Source organism: Hypomesus transpacificus, chromosome 18 (genome assembly GCF_021917145.1).
Source record: "Hypomesus transpacificus isolate Combined female chromosome 18, fHypTra1, whole genome shotgun sequence".
In the NCBI taxonomy this organism is placed as follows: domain Eukaryota; kingdom Metazoa; phylum Chordata; class Actinopteri; order Osmeriformes; family Osmeridae; genus Hypomesus; species Hypomesus transpacificus.
Genome location: NC_061077.1, coordinates 6,822,962 through 6,842,566, shown reverse-complemented (window position 1 = coordinate 6,842,566; position 19,605 = coordinate 6,822,962). Strand labels below are relative to the sequence as shown.

At 41.0% G+C, this 19,605-nt stretch overlaps 1 protein-coding gene across 2 annotated transcripts; it reads right to left on the bottom strand.

The window, feature by feature from the left end:
* Positions 1–338: 338 nt before the first annotated feature.
* frmd4bb (FERM domain containing 4Bb) lies at positions 339–18,407 on the bottom strand. Of its 2 annotated transcripts, none has more exons than XM_047039473.1 (23): positions 18,204–18,407; positions 12,502–12,567; positions 12,254–12,348; positions 12,032–12,124; positions 11,788–11,872; positions 11,383–11,439; positions 11,271–11,293; positions 10,530–10,613; positions 10,271–10,336; positions 9,783–9,840; positions 9,540–9,626; positions 6,150–6,226; positions 5,835–5,973; positions 5,567–5,711; positions 5,328–5,461; positions 5,008–5,124; positions 4,549–4,777; positions 4,170–4,223; positions 3,903–4,044; positions 3,590–3,757; positions 2,557–3,335; positions 2,307–2,439; positions 339–1,182 (listed from the first exon to the last, which is right to left on the bottom strand). In XM_047039473.1, the coding sequence occupies exons 2-23, from the start codon at positions 12,565–12,567 to the stop codon at positions 1,146–1,148; spliced, it is 2,868 nt and encodes a 955-aa protein (XP_046895429.1). In that variant the 5' UTR covers positions 18,204–18,407; the 3' UTR covers positions 339–1,145. The 2 variants fall into 2 exon arrangements, with proteins under 2 accessions (XP_046895429.1, XP_046895430.1); XM_047039474.1 differs by having other exon boundaries at positions 4,588–4,777.
* Positions 18,408–19,605: the final 1,198 nt, after the last annotated feature.

Below are 19,605 nucleotides of genomic sequence, written 5' to 3'. Positions count from 1 at the left end.
GTCAGCTGGCAAGATCGTGCTGCAGAGCAGTTGGTTGGGGCAAAGGAAGAGGCAGGACAGACAGCGACAGGTGGACTATTTTCACAGGCCTAGGAGGGTGTAATGTGCACATGGATCTGCATATTCTCCCAGAGTTCCTTGGCAAACGTAATAATATAGCTCTGATGTAGTCCACAACAACCAACAGCTGACATTAAGTCAGTAGGAAACATTTACTGCGTGGATGTTACTGTTGCAACAAGTACTGTTTCTTTTAGTACTGCCATGTGAACAATTCAGTTATATTTAAATTATATAATATATTTACTGTAAACTAATAATATAATTTAATACACATCTTATGTGTCTGACACAGGTTTTTATTTGTTTTCCTGTTTCAAATGAGAAATGGGTTTTACTATCACATAGAAATGACAAAGTAAACTGTAACAATACACAGGCACTGTACAAATGTAGAGAAACATGTAAAAGAACACTGAAGGATCATCCTTGTTAAAAGTCATATGCCTACGTTTATACAAAAAATGTAATCCTGATTATCAAAAGTTGAGCTTCTCAACATGCAATTTACAACACCATGAAACACTAACAACAAAAAATATTCAATATTGACATACATTCAGATAACTGAGTGAAGATGGAGTTTAAGTCCACAGGATGCTGTTTTAAAGGATGTCACATTTTTTAATATCATAATCATTACTTAAAATGGATTCCTAATATTTTAAAGAAATATCCTGCAGATGACTACATTTAACATGGAGATGTAGTGAGTCCTTAGTTTTAATCTCTAATATTTATTTTTAAGACAATGAAGGCATGAAATACACATACTGCTTGTAAAAGTACACTAAGTTGAAAGCTTAAAGGTTCCAGGGATACCAATTTTTTTATTCCTTTTTGATATCATCCACAATATTCACAATTATACGTAACCATTTCCCCAATCAGCAATATCCTGTGTTTTATAACTTTGTCACATCCTTGTCTTCTTGGATAAATCTCCATCCAATCCAAGGCACGAGGGAAAGTCATTCATGAGTGTCATTTTATTGGCCTTAAGAACTGTGTTGCACTCAGTACTAACTTAACCGTTAAATGTGCTTCCAGTCGGGTAAGTGTTCCAGAGCTGAGTTTGGTCATCTTCAGTGGAAGCCCATGTGGTTCCCATCCAGGAGGAATCTGTCATGGAGATCATATATAAGAATCTATGTCATAATGTAAGTTACTGAGGGACCCCACTGGTTTAACAAATAACATGTATGTAGGTAGAAATGGGTAACAAACTAATTATACACAGTACACTATGAAACATGTTTAGACACAACATGCAGTGTACTATCAAGCATGCCATGCAATCATGTGGCATGCACTATGAGTAAGCCAGCAGTGAATATGGCTGAGAACTCATCCATGGAACAGTGTATGCTCACTGATTCAATCTATTGATGGCTGACCTAGTTTATAACAAAATAAATGTATAGATGCAATGGCCTAAAATACTGACCCCACAGTACACAATATGTCTGGCAGTCTAAGAGTGACCAAGATGGAATCTTAAAACACAGATGATTGCCACTACAATGAGCACCAGCCTATTATGTCTCACCCTTGTGTGTTTGAATAGAAGTCTAATGGTCTTCCTCAGTACAACTGGCCTCAGCACCAACCATCTCTACTGAATCAGATTTGTTTGGCATTGTGTCAGACCGCAACACTTTGCATTCTGGAGAAAATCTGTGTATGTGAGCATTAATTGGAGGATTAGTGAAAGACAGGAGTTAAATGGTTATGTCAGACAGAAGGAAAATAGCATGAAAGAAAACACCATCAGCAGGGTTCATTTCACAATCTCACATGCTGGTATAGCTGGCATAACTATACCTGTTCTCTGACACATGAATTAGGGTTTGTTTGTCATTTTAATCTATGTGGGAATTCATCTGCAAGTCACAAAGACCTGTTGTGAAGAGGAGAGGAGGAGTAGAAAGGTGGAGAAGAGGAAAGGATGCAGGAACAGTAGCAGGAGGAGGAACAGTAGCAGGTGTAGGAAAAGCTACCAAGTTCTTGAAGAGTGGTGCAATTATAGGCACATATGCAGAGTGGACAGATATAACATCCACAAGAGAACCTGCAGTTGAGCATGGGGAAGTGACAAAATCAACTACTGCTTCTGCAACTACTACCATTAGGAGTATTCTACTGGACACAATCATTTAGAATGATCAAATACAACGATGTTTGAAACAGTTTGCCTTCATCAACCAATAAAGTGAAATAGGCTGAGGAAGAGGAATGGTCCTCACCTGCTGTGTGTCGGACTGCGACTGTAGTGAGCGCCGGGAGCTCCTGGGTGAGTAGGTGTGTCTGCCATGTCAAACTCTGTCAGACCTACAGCCAGCTGGCTGCGCCAGTTCCCTGTGCTGGCTGCTGAGGATACTACGGCACAGAGACAGAGTGGTCACCCACAGTAGTGCTGCTATTAACATCTTCCTTTCTCACACAGGTACAGCAATTTCAGCAAATACAGGAATCGTAGTGTGTGATCGAGCCTACCTGAGGAAAAGGAGGTGGCCCTGCTGGAGTGACTGAATGGAGCCGGCATGGTCTGGTAGCCCAGGCTGAGTTGCGAGCCACTGTCACAGTCATACATCAGGCCCCGGCCTGCTTCCCTGGGACCTCCGGTGCGGTGGTACCAGCCCCTCAGGTGCTCAGCCACCATGGCCTTCTGCATGCTCTTGGCTAGCAGCTCGTTCCTGGGCCCCTGCTTGCTGCGGGGGTGCCTCATGGTGGCATAGGGGTTCTGAGAGAGACTGTCCGTTCGGTCACTGCTGTAGTGTCTGTATCTCTCGTGTCCATGGTAACCATGCACCTGGTATGAGGGGTTGACATTGTAGTGTCCCTCCACCTCATTTTCATAAACGTAGGCACCGTTGGAATAAGGCTCCAGATCAGGGCAAGGATAGCCTGCCACATAGTAAGCTGTGGGGGCATAGTGTGCTGGGGGCTCATATGTGTAGCTACACCCACCCTGGCTTGGGACCAGATTAGGCATGCTGCCTGTGTTTCCATACACTTCCACCTTCCTGTGTAGGTGGTGGTGGTTGCGGCTGCGGGAGTCTAGGGTGCAGTAATGGGGGTTGCCTGCTCCAAAGTAATCCAGGCTGGACTGGCTGGCGTAGGAGGAGCAGTCCTCCAGAGCCTCACTGCTGTTGCTTCTGCGGGCTGGTGACAGGGTGAAGATGGGCTTCTCTGGGTCTGACTCCTTCAGCAGCCGGGACTGAGACTCCAGACTGCCACTTCGATGTCTGAAGCACTGAGAGCTCCCTTCCAATCTGGAACAGGACATTGGTTATGTTACTAAACCAAAATAGGCATAGGATTTCAGAATGTACATATTGCATTCATGAAATTGACTTGAATCCAGTGGCTTTGAGGTAAGAGAACAGAGTAGAAGGCAAAGTTTAGATGGAGGCTGTAGTAATAGGTAAAAAGGGTTGGCTGTAGATTGCGTTGTGCAGGTCAGAAGGTGAGTGCATGGTTGGGGTGAGAGGGTATGGGACAGGGTAGAGGTGCTGTGGGGTCTCACCTGAGCTGGCTGCTGCTATAGGCGTTGCGGGTCATGGCGGGGCTGGGGGGCATGCTGCGGGGGTCTCGGGGGGGTCTTGGTAAGGTCTTAGAGGGACTACTGTGTGCTGAAGAGACCTCTCTGGGCGGCTGGCAGTACTGCGAAGATTCCTGGCCAACAAATGCTAGCCTGCAGCAATGTGATAATAATAAAATAAAATTCACCTCTGAATGTATCTTGATTAAAGCTGAGGAAAATGCATATTTCCTTCACATTCAATAAACAGGTTCTAATGTCTACTTAGCCTCAGGCCTTAGTCTGAGTCGTTTCCCACCTGCTGTGGTTCTTGTGCTGGTGATTCCTGGGGGAGCCGTGTCTCTCCAGATCATACTCTGGCCCGAGGGAGTGAGGAGGGCTCAGCTGTGGGGAGCACTGGACAGAGCGTGACCGTGGCCTCTGAACACTGTCTGAGTCATCTGGAGAGACAGAGAGAGAGAAAAAATACATAGGTTATTGAGCAGGAAAGCTGAATTGTCAGAATTCAAATTGAATTAGTTAATGTGCTTATGAAACTTGAATTTGGTGTCACAAAATCACTCACCGTCATCTAGGGGTAGACTACACTCTGAGTTGCACTCTGAACGCACAAGCTCATCTGTAGACAGGGAAAGATGCATCCAATTTTTTCATGGGACATCCGTTGTGCGTACAGTACAATAAACAATACACAGATCCTGACTCAATAACACTAGGCCTACAATCTCATACCTTGTTGGTGTACATTTCTAACCTATGTCTGTGTTGACATGATCACATTAAGGGGCTTACAGCACCACCTCTAATGCAAAAATACAGATGACTAACATCCTACAATAACAACCCTAGCCAGCTGTGTTTACCAAAATCTGACAATTTGATGATTGGGTGATATTTCTCTTAAGAAGTGAAATATAACACATATATTCTAACAACCATAGTACCTGCTATGATCACAGATGCTCTCTGAGTGGGCTTCTTGCCTTTCTTTACTCTGTACTGGTTCATCTCATCCTCGATCTGCTGGAGCTTGTGCATAGCATCAAGGCAGTTCCTCCTCCTCTTTTTTTTCACTGTCTTACACAGTTCTGCCTCGTTCGCTAGCTTCTTAGCAGCCTCCACGATCTTCCGCTGCAGTGCAAACCTACTCTCCAGGTTTCTTAGGTATGGGTCCTTTAGGTTAGAGGACATGAGAGACTGTCTTCGATTTATAGTTTTCAAACATTTTTTTAGCTACAACAAGCAATTGTTAGCAGTACATGATTAAGCATCTGCAAGGCAACGTACTGTGTATTTACAGTGAGTGCGGTGTTTGTATATTGGGTAATACATAAGGCGATACGGAACCAACAAGACAGGACATGATCATTTGAGTCTCATTCCATTAGCAGGTCAATACACACCTCGTTATAGGGGAAGAGCTCATCCAATTTGAACGCCGTGCCAACTCGTCGTCTGATTTGAGGAGGTCTCTCGCCTGCGGTCAGCGGATACTCTTTTGGCAGTTTGCCCGTTATCTCCTGAAAACCAAACCAAAATTCTGTGTTCTTTATCTATGGTGCAAACTCCAGCAACAATAGACCTTCCTAAAGGCCCTGAAGGTTCAACAGAGCAGATTCAAGCAGCCTCCATTCCCAAAACTAAAGGGACTGAACTGAATTATTCTGACTCAGACTGTCTGTTGGTGAAAGTAAAATTCCAGAATGTGCCAAAGGCTTCTTACCGCTTCCCTCATGCATATTTTCTTCAGTTCTTTTGTTTTCTGGGTTAGGACATCCTGGATCTCTTGTTCCTTCTTTCTGAGCGCAGAGATCTTGTCTCTCTTCAGTTCTTCATTTACCTCAGAGTCAGCTGACCCTATAGAAAAAGGACAGTATTGACATGGTCACCACAGAACAGTGTGTCTGTTTGCTGGTTTTAACAGCAAGACAATGATCATGAGTTGGAACACTGCTGACATACCTGTGGATACAAGGCTACCGTTGCTGGCCATGATGAGGTTGTTCTTTAACCCTACATCTCCCAGTCTGGTTATCTTCGACCCCCCTTGCTGGTCAGTTAAATCCATGGCAATTTCCTCTAAACTCCTTGCTGCTGATACTTTGACCTATTAAAATGCCAGAAAATAAAGGTTTTATATACTTTACTACTCTATAATTCCAAATGATTTGCCGACATTATACATACTGTAGAACATATAGCACGTCACAATCTAATGTGTAGAACTTACTTTGCTTTGCTTTCTGTCCAAGTAAAACTGATGCTGACTAATAGCCATCACCCAGATGGTTTTGATTAGGGAGTGGCTGGCATACCATGTGTGAATGACCAGGCCTGTCTGGCCAAAAGTGCGCTTGGTTACTGCTCTCCTGTTCACAGGCACGGACACAACCAGGAGAATTAGAATGTAGTAAATCTGCAGCGGACCACATATGATGATTCATTTTCAATACCACTAAGACCTGCAACACATGTAGGCATAGGAGCCAGCCCCATGAACGTCAGGCAATTTTTCAATCACACTGGAGAATCACAGTTGGCTCACCTGTGTGGGTCGTTAACCTCAACAGCAAACTTCTTCTCCCTAAAGTACAGGTTCTCCAGCTGCTTCCACTGGTACAGCTGACAAGCAGAATGTTGTCATATTAAAGACAATATTATCAAGACATGACCTTCTAGGATAATAATAAACTTGCTATGCCCTTGCCATTACATGATGAAAACTGTAAACCAAAGGGTTAGCAAACAATCCAGAACCAATGTCATGTCACAGTTTTCAAGTCACACACAGAGTTAACTCTAACTTCAGCTGTCATATAATAGACATGGGTTGTCCAAAAATGTCTACGATTGTGTAACGCAAATTCTAGCACACAGGAAATTACTTGGGGGTACAGATACATGATCATGTGCAACCCTGTCCATGATTCATCTGTACAGAACTCCTAACCTCACCAGGTGGTAAATGCCTTGAACCAGATGAGTCCATGACTCACAAACAACTCTCGATTTACTCAAATCTTTCAGAGACACTGCCTGCCTTGGTATGGACAGTTAAGACCAATGTTGTTATGATACATGTTATGATACATGTTAATAAGGGTATTTTCTAACACTTTTATTTTAATATCATGTCCTTAAGTCTGTTATTAATAATTGCACAATGTATTATGCTGAATATTGAATTCCAACACCTGACCATATCACAACCAACAAAGTTTATCACCTAAATGTTATACATGTTATACAATCAACATGTAATTAATGAAAAGTGTAGCTGCATCTTACCAATAAAGTTCCAGTGTGTAAATCAACCTTGTTTCTCGGGTTACTGTGTCTAATCCTCTCTGGCCAACTCCTCTTAGTGCCGACACATTATTTGGCTGAGCGAGCTCCTCTCAGCTCCCAACGTGTCTCCTCAGGTATGCTCTGACTTGTAGGTGACGCCCAGACCCTAACTACCTCCCATTGACATCATAAACATACCAGCCTGCCTTCTCTCCAAAACAATCCCCTTGGACAGAAGGGTTACTCATAGAGGTACGAGCACATAGATACAAATTCAAAGCCTTTTGAATGAACTAGTCGATTGGGTCAGCTCTACACCTCATACAAATACTCTATATGATTAGCTCTGACCTTTTCACCTCTCTGAATACAATCAGGCTCCCTTTCTATATCTTCAGTCATATGAACACATACAGTGCCCTCCAAAAGTATTGGAACAGTGAGGCGAATTCCTTTATTTTTGCTGTAGACTGAAAACATTTGGGCTTGACATCAAATAATGAACGTGAGACCAGAGATCAACGTTTCAGCTTTTATTTCCAGGTATTTACATCAGGATCTGATGCACAACTAAGAAAATATCACATTTTGTTTGAATCCACCCATTTGTCATGTGAGCAAAAGTATTGGAACAGATATACTTAAAACATATTTAAGTGAATAAGACTTAATATTTAGTTGCAAATCCTTTGCTTTCAATAACTGCAGCAAGTCTGTGACCCATTGACGTCACCAAACTTTTGCATTCTTCCTTTTTGATGCTTTCCCAGGCTTTCACTGCAGCCTCTTTCAGTTGTTGTTTGTTTTGTGGGGTTCCTCCCTTCAGTCTCCTCTTAAGCAGGTAAAATGCATGCTCTATATGGTTTAAGTCTGGAGATTGACTTGGCCAGTCTAATACCTTCCATTTCTTGCCCCTGATGAACTCCTTTGTTGTTTTGGCAGTGTGTTTTGGGTCGTTATCTTGCTGCATGATGAAGGCTCTGCCAATCAGTTTGGTTGCATCTTTCCTTAAATTGGCAGACAAAATGTTTCTGTAGACTTCCGAGTTCATTTTGCTGCTGCCATCATGTGTTACATCCTCAATGAAGATTAATGAGCCCGTCCTAGAAGAAGCCATGCAAGCCCAAGCCATGACATTACCTCCACCGTGTTTCACAGATGAGCTTGTGTGTTTGGGATCATGAGCAGTTCCTTTCTTTCTCCAAACTTTAGCCTTTCCATCACTTTGGTAAAAGTTAATCTTTGTCTCATCAGTCCATAAAACTTTGTCCCAGAATTTTTGAGGTTCATCTCTGTACTTTTTGGCAAATTCCAGCCTGGCCTTCCTATTCTTCTTGCTAATGAGTGGTTTGCATCTTCTGGTGTAGCCCTTGTACTTTTGTTCATGAAGTCTTCTGCGAACAGTAGATAGTGATACCTTCACTCCTGCCATCTGGAGGTTGTTGCTGATCTCACTAACAGTTGTTTTAGGGTCTTTCTTTACAGCTCTCACAATGTTTCTGTCATCAACTGCTGATGTTTTCCTTGGTCTACCTGTTCGACGTCTGTTACTTAGTACACCAGTAGTTTTCTTCTTCTTCAGGACATTCCAAATGGTTGTACTGGCTATGGCCAATGTTTCTGCAATGGCTCTGATTGATTTTCCATCTTCTCTAAGACTCACAATTGCTTGTTTTTCACCCAAAGACAGCGCTCCGGTTTTCATGTTGTTTTCACCTCTGAATACAGTCTGCATAGACAAAACCTATCTTACCCAATCTGAACCTGAGTGTAGACATTCAGTGGTATTTATTGATTGAATAATGTATGTAATAGGACACACCTGGGCAACAAAACACACCTGTCAGTCATATGTTCCAATACTTTTGCTCACGTGACAAATGGGTGGGTTCGAACAAAAAGGTGATATTTTCTAATTTGTGCATCAGATCCTGATGTAAATACCTGGAAATAAAAGCTGAAACGTTGATCTCTGGTTTCACATTCATCGTTTGATGTCAAGCCCAAATGTTTTCAGTCTACAGCAAAAATAAAGGAATTGGCCTCACTGTTCCAATACTTTTGGAGGGCACTGTACATTTACGTAACAGTACAGCAAATCAAACCAGGCTGGTGGATGTCTTTCTTGTCAACTCAAAGTCTGAAACTACATCAATAGAACCAAAAGAGTAGGTTACAGTCCTAGTATTGTCAGGCAGACTCATAAATCATACCTGGCAAACCATTTTCCTATCAGACTTAGATGTGAAAACAACATGCTTCTGGGTAGAGTTTGCCTTGTTAACCATATGGATTGATTACAGAATCAGGTCATAGACTGTCTCCTTGATGTGAACTAGTCTGTCCTGGTCTGCTCCAGCTGTGCTAGGACCCAACCCTTCACAATAAAACACATTGTGAGTCATTGTGTTATGTGCAGGAAGACTCCTTCTCTCTGCCCTGTCATTGAATCCTGTTCCAGACAGCAAGCAATTTCCCTTGCTTTGTATTGTCTGGAGTTGCACATTTGATGTTCTATGAGTATATCTGATTATCGACAACATTTCTTATTGTTGTTGTTACAAGCATAAATTACCTATAATGTACAAAGTATCACACAGAGACACACAAACAATGGTGGAGAGGAACTGTCTCTAACATGATTTACCTTTCTTGGTTTAAGTCTGTCCTGTAAATCATACTGGCCAATTCCCTTGTAGCTGATTCCAAGCCACCAAGGGATCCCCTGCTTGTCCTGTGAAGCAAAATAATTTCTAAATGGTTACACTGTTCACATCCAAGAGCTTCATTTGCTGAAATGGAGAGGATAACGCAGAGCTGACATTACTCTTTAATAGAAACAGATTGAGGGTGCAGTAGCTATAACTATTTATAGGCATTCAATTCTTACCTTGACTTCATAATAATGAACACCATATGTGGGCAGGGATTCTACTAAAGTCAGGTACCTGAAATGAAAGAAAGTGTCATTAGCATTACAGATTTTCTGTTCAATCATGTGAAGGTGGTTTACCACAGATTTAATAGATGGCACTCTAAAGAGGACAATGAGGGTGTTATCTGTTTGTGCTGCCCACAGTGAATCAAAATGATTTATTGGGCAGCCAGCAACCAGAGTGGGGTTATTGATTTATATCAAGATAGTTGTGAGAGAGAAAGAGAGAAAGAGAGAGAGAAAGATAGAGAGAGAGAGAGAGAGAGAGAGAGAGAGAGAGAGGTGAAGTAAAATACAGAGCGAGAATGCATTTCTGTGAAACACAAAAGAGACAGTGAGGGAGAAAAAGAAAGATTTATGAAGTCGGCCAGGTAGTGTCCCTTATCTGATGACTTGTGGTAAAGAGTCTTCTGTAAGTATACTCATTGTTTTATGATACTCACTGCAGGATAGCCTGCCCTCGGGAGACTCCTTTCAGCTGTTTGTAGAGCTCAATCACTCGGTTCTCACTGTAAAGTGGAATATTGACGGCATCTTCAATTCACATACATGCACTTTGCACTCCAGTCCTCTTACAATAAATACAATTGATTTTAAGTGATTGTGTGACCACGTTCCTAACAGTGTGCTTCAACTGACTGACCAGTACCTAAAAGTCTGATTTTAAAATACTTTCAAGATATATTTAAGTGTAAATCATACCAATATGCCAGAGAAGGGTGCTCCTTTAGCACTTTGGTGGGAAGAGTTGGGAGTTTTTTTAGGTCCGTTCTGGTGTTTTCATCACTATAAAGTAGGATACAGTAAACATGACATCTTAAAATCACTCATTTTTCATTCATTACTAATATTCATGATATCATAAAGCCACGCATGTCAGTACAACCGAGCCCACAGGCGCAAGGAAGCTGCAGGTGCACAGGCACAGCAGGTGATGAGATAGATACACAGTCAGAGAGGCTTCAGATAAAGAACTTATTGACACACAAGTAACTAACTTCATCCTCCACCTAGCCACCCCTTCATTTTGTATAAACCAGGTGCCTAAATAAACAAAGAACCATAGTATTCCATCTGGTTGGCTGCTAGCAGTACAAGAGAGGGCTGTTGCAGAGTAAGGGGGTGGGGAGGGTGAAGAGGGGGGCTGTACTTTGTATACGCATACTGTAGTTAAGTTTCAAGTCGATCTTGGACGTGAAAACAAATTACTGAAATAGCCTTGGCTTTTGTCAGTGCTATGAGATTAATTAGAAACCAAGTGTCATTTTTTCAGCATTCTACTGGCAGACGAGCCCCACTGCTCTTTCTCTCTCTCTCCACTGTCATTGATTTGAAATCTGCAGAGGCAGTTACACTACTACAGGCCTATGCTTTTTGCTTTCTCCTTGTGATATTTTTTTCTTGTTAAATGCTATGTGCTATGCTATGTGCTCTGATCTTTACCTTGTGTAGTCTCCTTTTGCTTCCTGAATGGATTGGAAATAAACAATGTAATTAGATGCAAACTGACATGATGCGATTAATCCACAAGCTTTAACATACACAGGAAACCAACCTGCAAAGCATTTGCTGCCAGTTTGAAGACATTTTCGCTCTCCACTTCTAAGCCCCCCTGAACAAAACAAAATATTGTTAATATTACTTATCTTAGTCTACTATACTCTTGTACTATGTATTGATGTTCTAGAATTCATTCAAATTTAGTCCTGTAACTACTTTGACTTATAAATATCTCTCTGTGACTGAGGAGTTCTGCAGTGTCTTCCCTCCCAGACTGTCTCATTCCAGCCTGCTGAGACAGAAAAGGGCCCTCAGACCACAGTCTGGGAGTCTCAGTTTGGAGGTTCCATTAAACGGGCAGATGAGACAGTGAATCAGAGCGTATTAAACCTTGTTGAAGCCAGGATGAATTTGGTGACTCACCATCAATACTGATCGGGATAGAATACAGGGTACTTACATTGTAGATGGCAGATTTTGCATTGAGGTAGAATAATTCCACTGTTGTTATGTCCTTCAGTAGGGTTATGGTCTCGATGTAAAACCTGGAAGACCACAAAATAGATTCAGAATAATATTCTCTTCCTTGTAAGAAATTGTGCAGTATGCATATTCGTACACGTTTCCTTTAATTCTCTACTCAGTATGATACGGGGGTGCTCCCTGCTGGTAGGAATGTGGTACATGAGGTTATCTGACAGTACCTGACCAGGAAGTTGAGAGCAATAGGTCCATTCTTCTTGGAGAAGTCATGGTCTAAAACTCTACGGTCTAGTTGCAACCATTTACACTGACCCCTGCAATGTCAGATAAATAAACGCAGATAAATAAATCAAGTATCACAAAGACACAAAAGCATTGAATCCATAATGACCCATGCACATTCAAACACACACACACGTTCACACACTTATTTACACACTTACGTGTCATCAGTAAATGTTAGGCCAAAGTATTCCTTCTCTTTGAGGTTAAAGTGGGAGGACACCAAATCTAGGAGCTCTCGTGACAACAGCTTGGGCTGCAGGTGAAAAGGTGTGCTTGTTACATTTTCACAAAAATGTCTAACAACATAAATAGGTCAAATCAAACTGGATGGAAATATACTCATATACTCAGCACCGAATGGTGTTGAAATATAATATCTGATTGTACAATATGGAATCTACTGTACCTGAACCAGCAGCTCCAACTTCCTGTCATCAAGGAGATGCACCTGGCACAGTCTGCCATCCGTCATCTACAGATAAAGAGAGGACATTCAATTACAATTAAATAAGATGACATATTGAAAATGCATGTATTACTGTCATGACTAAGACAATGAAATACTTTTTACGTTGATGATAGTTTCTCCAGTCTCTCAAGTCAATGGACAAAAATAAGGATGACAAGAATGAGAGGTTTCAATGTTACATAATATTTTACTATGAACATAGACAGTGAGCAAATGCACAGACCTGAAAATGACCCTTTTAAAGTAGTAATCGCTGACGTTGCTAATTACAATTACACCATTGTTCCAAGGATTTATTGCTATGGCAACACAACACGGATTTGGAGATTTACCATATACAGACCTTTTCAAACATCTTTCGTTATTACATGAATCTTTACCTTAAAATCACCACCAAATTCATTGTGCTACACTGATGCAACCATACAAATAGTTTCTGCATTGACAACCCCAGCAAAAGTTAGAAATCCAGAATTTCAGTCTCATGCTAGTAACAAACAGCAGGCAAAGCAGTCACCACTATTCCCCAACAGCTTTCTATACTGTGTGATAGAATCAGGTTGACCTAGCAAGTTTTACTTCTGATGTGCAGAAAGCGCACTCCACCAGATAAATCTAACAGCCCTTTATGTGACAGAATGAGGTTGACCAGGCAAACCACTGAATCTACAGCACAAAGGGAACCTGGTAAATTCAAACGCTCTTCAATATGAAAGAATCAGGTAGTTTGCTACTGGGGAGTGGATGTAGTACCTGGTAGAGCTCCTCAGGGGGAACACAGATCTGGATGCATCCCTGGCCTGACCTCATCTTCTGCATGAGCCTCTTCTTCAACCTCCTCACAGTCAATCCTAGCCCTAAGATCACTCCTGTGACCAGCAGTTTGTCCATGCCACAGGCTCACGTCCTGTGGAGCCTGGTACCCTAGTCTGGTTGGCCTATTTATGTAACATCAACGCTGACCTGTTGTGGCCGTCTGGGATAAATTCTAGACTACAGGCAGCTCTTTCAGCACGTTAAGTTTGGCGTAGCTTCAGGAAGAAACCATGGGTCAGCCTGGAGACACAGGTGACTGATGGCAAATTTGTTTTGATCTAAACCTGATTGTGTTGCAATAAGCTGGCCATCTGATATGGGGAATTTTACTTGTCATGTAGCTACTTTTCCATGTTACATAGGCTAAATCATGTGGTAAACAGGAATACAATATGGATATACAGAATGTGTAATCTTAGGACCAGATGTAGCCTAAATTCATGCCATGCTGTCATGTGATTTATTTTGTTGTGACATACAGTTCAAACTCATCAAACTGAATGTAATGGTTAAGTGAATTAGTCTTTTAAGGGACATGGACTTGCACACTCACTTCCACTAATCCTCTTCTGCAAATTATGGTAAATACCACTTGCAATAAGTACAAGGTGATAAATTATTTTTCCATGTGCAAATTTCATTAATTGTATTAACATTGTTTTATACTGTCTTATATCAAAATAAACTCACAATTGGGGTAGTGTTTTGCTTCTGACAAAGTTGTGACATTATTATGACATGGTGCACATGGTGTTTGCATTAGGAAAGTACTGATCATGTTTTGTATTTGAATGTCACCAAATGAAGATGACCACTAGATCTTTACCACCACCATCACCCCATGATCCTACACTCTTGAGTTTTAACGTAGACTGAATCGACCAACTAATAATAATAATGATAATAATACATTTTATTTATATAGCGCTGTTCAAAGTTCTCAAAGTTGCTGTACATGGTTAAAATAAACATAAAACAAGGACATCATATAAAATCACAGCATTGACTAAATTCAACATAACATACATCACACAGAAATACAAAAGTATTAAGCAGAGACCAACGGTTTGCAGAATCTGCTCCTCTGTGTTACCTGAACACTTATTCACACTGGTTATTTTATCAACAGATCTTATGGGTCTAGCCACCCTAACTAACCCCTACTGGCACAAAACCTCATGGAAAAAGCAACAGGAAAAGATAAAGAAATCTCAGTCTTTAAATGTGTATCCTTTAGAGACTGGTGTAGATGCTTTTTGAGGAGTGGGCCTCAGTGGGCCTGAGGGCCTGAGTGCATGTATTATACTGCAATGAGCTGGTATCAATGGAAAGCCAAACTATTGTAAAAATAACAAACAAAAAAAAGATGATAATATAACAGCAATGTCAGAGACACATTCTCGTGGGCATATTATCAACATGTAGTTTTCCATTTTCTTTAGGAAAAAGAAATTTTCTAAAGAGATTTGTCTTGGTACCTTTTGGGTTTAACAGGTTTAGGGTTAGAGTGACAGAGAGACTTGGAACTGGAAAACAGAATAAGTGATGGAGGACAGATAATGGCAAATATGAACAGATCTGGTACCTGGTCATGAAGATATTTTGTGTGCTTTGTGTCTGGTTGTGTTTAGCTCTTTACTTTGGATAGATTGTGTGTCCTGCTCCCTAGCTTATCTCAGTTTCCTGTGCTCATGCATTATTGATAAACCAGGTCTTACACCAGCCTTATTTGCTTCATATAAGCTCAGACAAGTATTTTGAAAAATGACAGCAAATGTTAAAAGAGCTTTTGCTCTCCCTGTGTTGTTAGATATGGAAATACCATCTGAACTTTTATTGTAGTTATGTTTATAATCCTGGAGGTTTGGATGTTTTCGTTAATAGACTGAAGATAGGTGAATACTATGAACATTTCATAAACTCAAAACACAAACAACTGGATTATCAGGATTCCCTTCCAATACAAAGACAAGCTCTCTGTGTAGCCACAACAATGTCTTCCTGTGGGTTCAAGTGCCTGTAGTCAAGTCCTTAAACAGGATACCGGTTTCAAGACAGAGTGATTGCAAAAGGACTCTATAATCTATTAATGTAGTTTTTTTCAGGACCTGTGTCCTGTGTCACAGGACCTGTGTCTATAACGTTTTGTTTTGAGACAAGCTTCGAATGAGAATTATTTACTGTAACTGCTACTGAAGTATACATTTGACATTTGTTTGGTCATGACCCTGAACACCTTGATAGCTAGCAACCTCATCATTGTGGGTACTGAGATATGGAGGGTGCAATGTCCAGCCGTCTCCCTTATCTGATTTCACACCAAGACTAATTTGGTTTGTGGTCAAACATAATTGCAACACACAGTCTTCATCGGTAGGAAACGGAAAACCTTTCAGGCTGTCGATCTTGTATGAGAGAATTATGATCATCTCAAACACAACAAGGTTCAGGATATTAGAGAAAGAAAAAAAAATATATATATATATATATATATATATAGAAAAAAAAAAGAATTCTGCTTTCACAATGCATGCCACAATTTTTTTTATCCAGCATTGAAAGTCTCCCTCTAAGAAACGGATCATGAAAAAAAGGTTTTATAATGATAACTATGGTAGTAATAACAGGAGTCACTGCTGTCCTCCTTTCACTCCCACTGCTGCTTGACTATAAGCAGCTTCTGCACTCATGGTGTCAGGGGCTGTGGTGAGGGACCTGGCTACTGAAGTGGAATGCAGAGTTTCATGATCTGGGCTGCAGTGACTTTTTGCAGAGCCCTTGGGAGTGGAGAAGTGTCCTTCATCTAAACTGTGAATGTAAAGACTAAGAAGGCATAACACATAAACTGAATGGTAACAAAGTCAAAATTCATGATTGTTAATACAGTATAACGTGGATAGTTTGTCCCTTACAGTGCATGTCAGACCTTCATTTCCGTGTAAAACAAAAACTGTAATGCTGGTGTTGACAACACCAACATGGTATTACACTGGTGTTCATGTTGCAGTAGACATCTGAGATCCACTTGCAGTGCCTTTCCAAAAATAAATGTGTCTTTCTGATGTGTGTTTTATGTAGATTTTTGGGAGAGGGTTACTGGGGGGCTGGATGCCAACTGAGCGCTATGGTGTTAGCAGCATCAAACAAGCTTGGGGAAACTTTGCGTCTAACCACCTATCATGTTGACATGTAGGGGAAGAAAGGCATGCTGACAGATGTGGAGTTACTAAATACCTTTCAAGGATAAGGATATATTGTGTAAAGTGTTTAAATTACAATTGATTATGTATAATTGAATGATTTAAAATGGAAACTGTCAGCTGTGTCTTTGGGACTGAAACAATGGATTGTGTCTTCTAGAGCAACATTTTTAGAGGATATCCTGCACAGTCATAGGGCTCTCGTGGAAGGCCAGGTCTATGTGAGAGGATCCTGCTCTACTACCATATCTGAAAAACAGCCATCAAACTAACAATTCCTGTTTATCATGCTGACCGCCGGGAATTGCGTCAAGACACCCCTTGTAGTTTCCTGAGACTATCTGTGGAAGATGAAAAATGTTGACAACTTCTGCTTGTTATCCGTCCAAATTTAGCAGTAACCATGGAAATACAAAACAGAAATAATTTGTGAAATTGTTTTCTAAATGTGCTACCTGATACACATGTTTAAAAAAATAACTTTCTTAATCAAAATGTTTGATTGAATATTTTAGATCCGGCCCAAGCTGGGTGAAGCAAGGCAATGATTATTTCATGACACATTGTGAACCTGAAGATCAGACCATTGCGTGCTGTTGTACTTGGTCTACAGCCTCTACTCCTACAGTAGGCTACTATAATTGCTACTGACAATCATCAATGGGAGTATCAATAGGAGTACTGAGAAGTGTCTGCTGGCTACATTAGTCACTGACCACATGCAAAATACAGGGTGCGAATTACAGTGGGGTTTGGGGGGGTCTGACCCCCTAATTAAGACTTGGACCCCCCCAAAAGAGGTAAAAACAACATGTCGGGGGGGTCGATACACGCCCTGGAGAAGAAGTTGACCCCCCCAATTTGTCTTTGTATAATTCGTACTCTGGTTCTACAACCCTGCAAGGAGAAATTACATATTTTTACTCCAAACCTTATCTAGCATACCACCCACAAAATGATAGATTTTTTTGCCATTGAGAATATATTGTAAATCTAGTCGGGGTAGCTCTTTCTGAACAGGGTAATAGATATCTGATGCCTCTCTCTCTTTCACACTGACTTTGTTTACAGATACTGTTCACACACAGTCCAGGTGAGCCAATGGCGATATTACACTAACATAAATAAAATATTCTGTTTAAAGTAGGCTGGCAATGAATGGGTAACCTAGGTGTGTCAACATGCACTATCATATGCACGCAGGCAATAGACTCGTCCAACTCATGTTTCAGATCAAATACATGAGAAATTATTTAATTTCACGATTTAATTACTATTTAATTACATGAGAACTAATGTCAATCGGAAGCACCTTTTGTAGCTACAATAACCAGAGAACAATGACTACTGTATGGGTGGTTATCCTTGCATGCAACTAACCTAAACCCTACAGCATCCGACTAGGCAACAGCCTAAGAAACCGGCACAATCCTTTTGTTGAATCAGAATTCAACCAAGTGTGGCAATTATCATAGCAGCTTAACACTCAAACTCCTAACGAAAACCGGTTTCATATGTAATTTACACTGCAGATACGTGAATGACAGAGTTCCACTTTGTCTCCTTCCCCATTCATACATTTATTCTAGCCGACTGTCATAATACCGGCATAAGGCAGCCTACCTTAATAAGGGCGTTTCCTTATTGTTCGGCTCAGCTCTTCAATCTATAGGGTTGGTCTCCCCCAACATATTAGAACCAATGTAATGCATTCATATTTTTGTATTGCGTGTCTTTTATTCTTCTTAGGAGAGCTGGTAAACTGTGTCTCCTTGTCTCTGGTCCGTGCTCCCGTACGAGCACACGCTTGCATTCATCTACGCTGACCACGCCTTCGCTCCTTCGGCATTTACGTGAAAGGAGTCTCAAGGCCCCTCCCAGCCCTGGCCTACAGCTACAGCTGCCACCTCACCTTATGGAACCGTTATTAACGGAACCTCGTCACAATACGTTCCCTTCTCAACTCGATAATCTTTTGACGATATGAACTGATATAGACTATTCAGACGTAACAGCATTGACAATGCAGACTGAAGTCGTACCGTAGCCTAAGCACTGTTTTGTTGCGTAGATGAATAGGCTAAAATGTTGCACTAAAACCTGAATAAGGGCCTATCTGTAGCACAAAAGCCTAATTGGACTTAATTATATTGACTACTAGTGGATATGTCTACAATGGAGATTGTAGGTGTGTAGGCTATTTTAATATTCATTCATGATTAGGTCACACTTCTCCTGAAATATTTATTATTACCTGTTGTAGCCTAATCCAAGCAGCTTTCCAAGTAAATAACCCAAACGAGGTAGCCAAATATGAAACAGGATGAAAGCATTATATTGCTAAATGTGTTTTATGAAGCCTTAATTGATTGCATTAAATGAATCATGGCCAGAGAAAGATTGATTTAACAAGATGGAGGTTTGTTACTGTATGCCTACTGTTAATGGGTCTCCCAGGGCAGGCGATGCAGTGCCTCCCCTTCCCCCTGGCTCTAAGATTTCTGTCATCGGACATAGGTATCTCATTAGACAAACCATCTGTCCAACCCCTTCGTGAGAAGTAATGTAGGCTATGATCTGTTTATAGAATATGTAGGCCTACAGACCTTTCAATAGACATTGTATATGCTAAACTTTTAACGGCAAACATTTTATTGTTAACTGTAGGCCTTTCTCACAATTCGTCCAAAGAAACAGGACAATGTCATTGACTTAAATGTAATATTCTGTTGGAATTGATGGTATGGCCCCGTGTTTTTCCAAGAGCACATATTTCCCATGTTGAAATAGCCAGTTTAACAGGATGAGACTATTGCACATATTAGCCAAGAGGGTGTCATCCTGGGGTCAATATCCCCTGTCTTCCCTTGAGTCACACTGCTCTCTAGTGGTGATGAGAAGTCTGTTACACGGTAGACAGGATCAGAAGGACGAATGTACTGGGGAGAATATTTGGTCATCCTGCAACAACATTGAACGATTATTGTCAACTGGTATTTTAAAATGAATTTCACAATTTTCATGA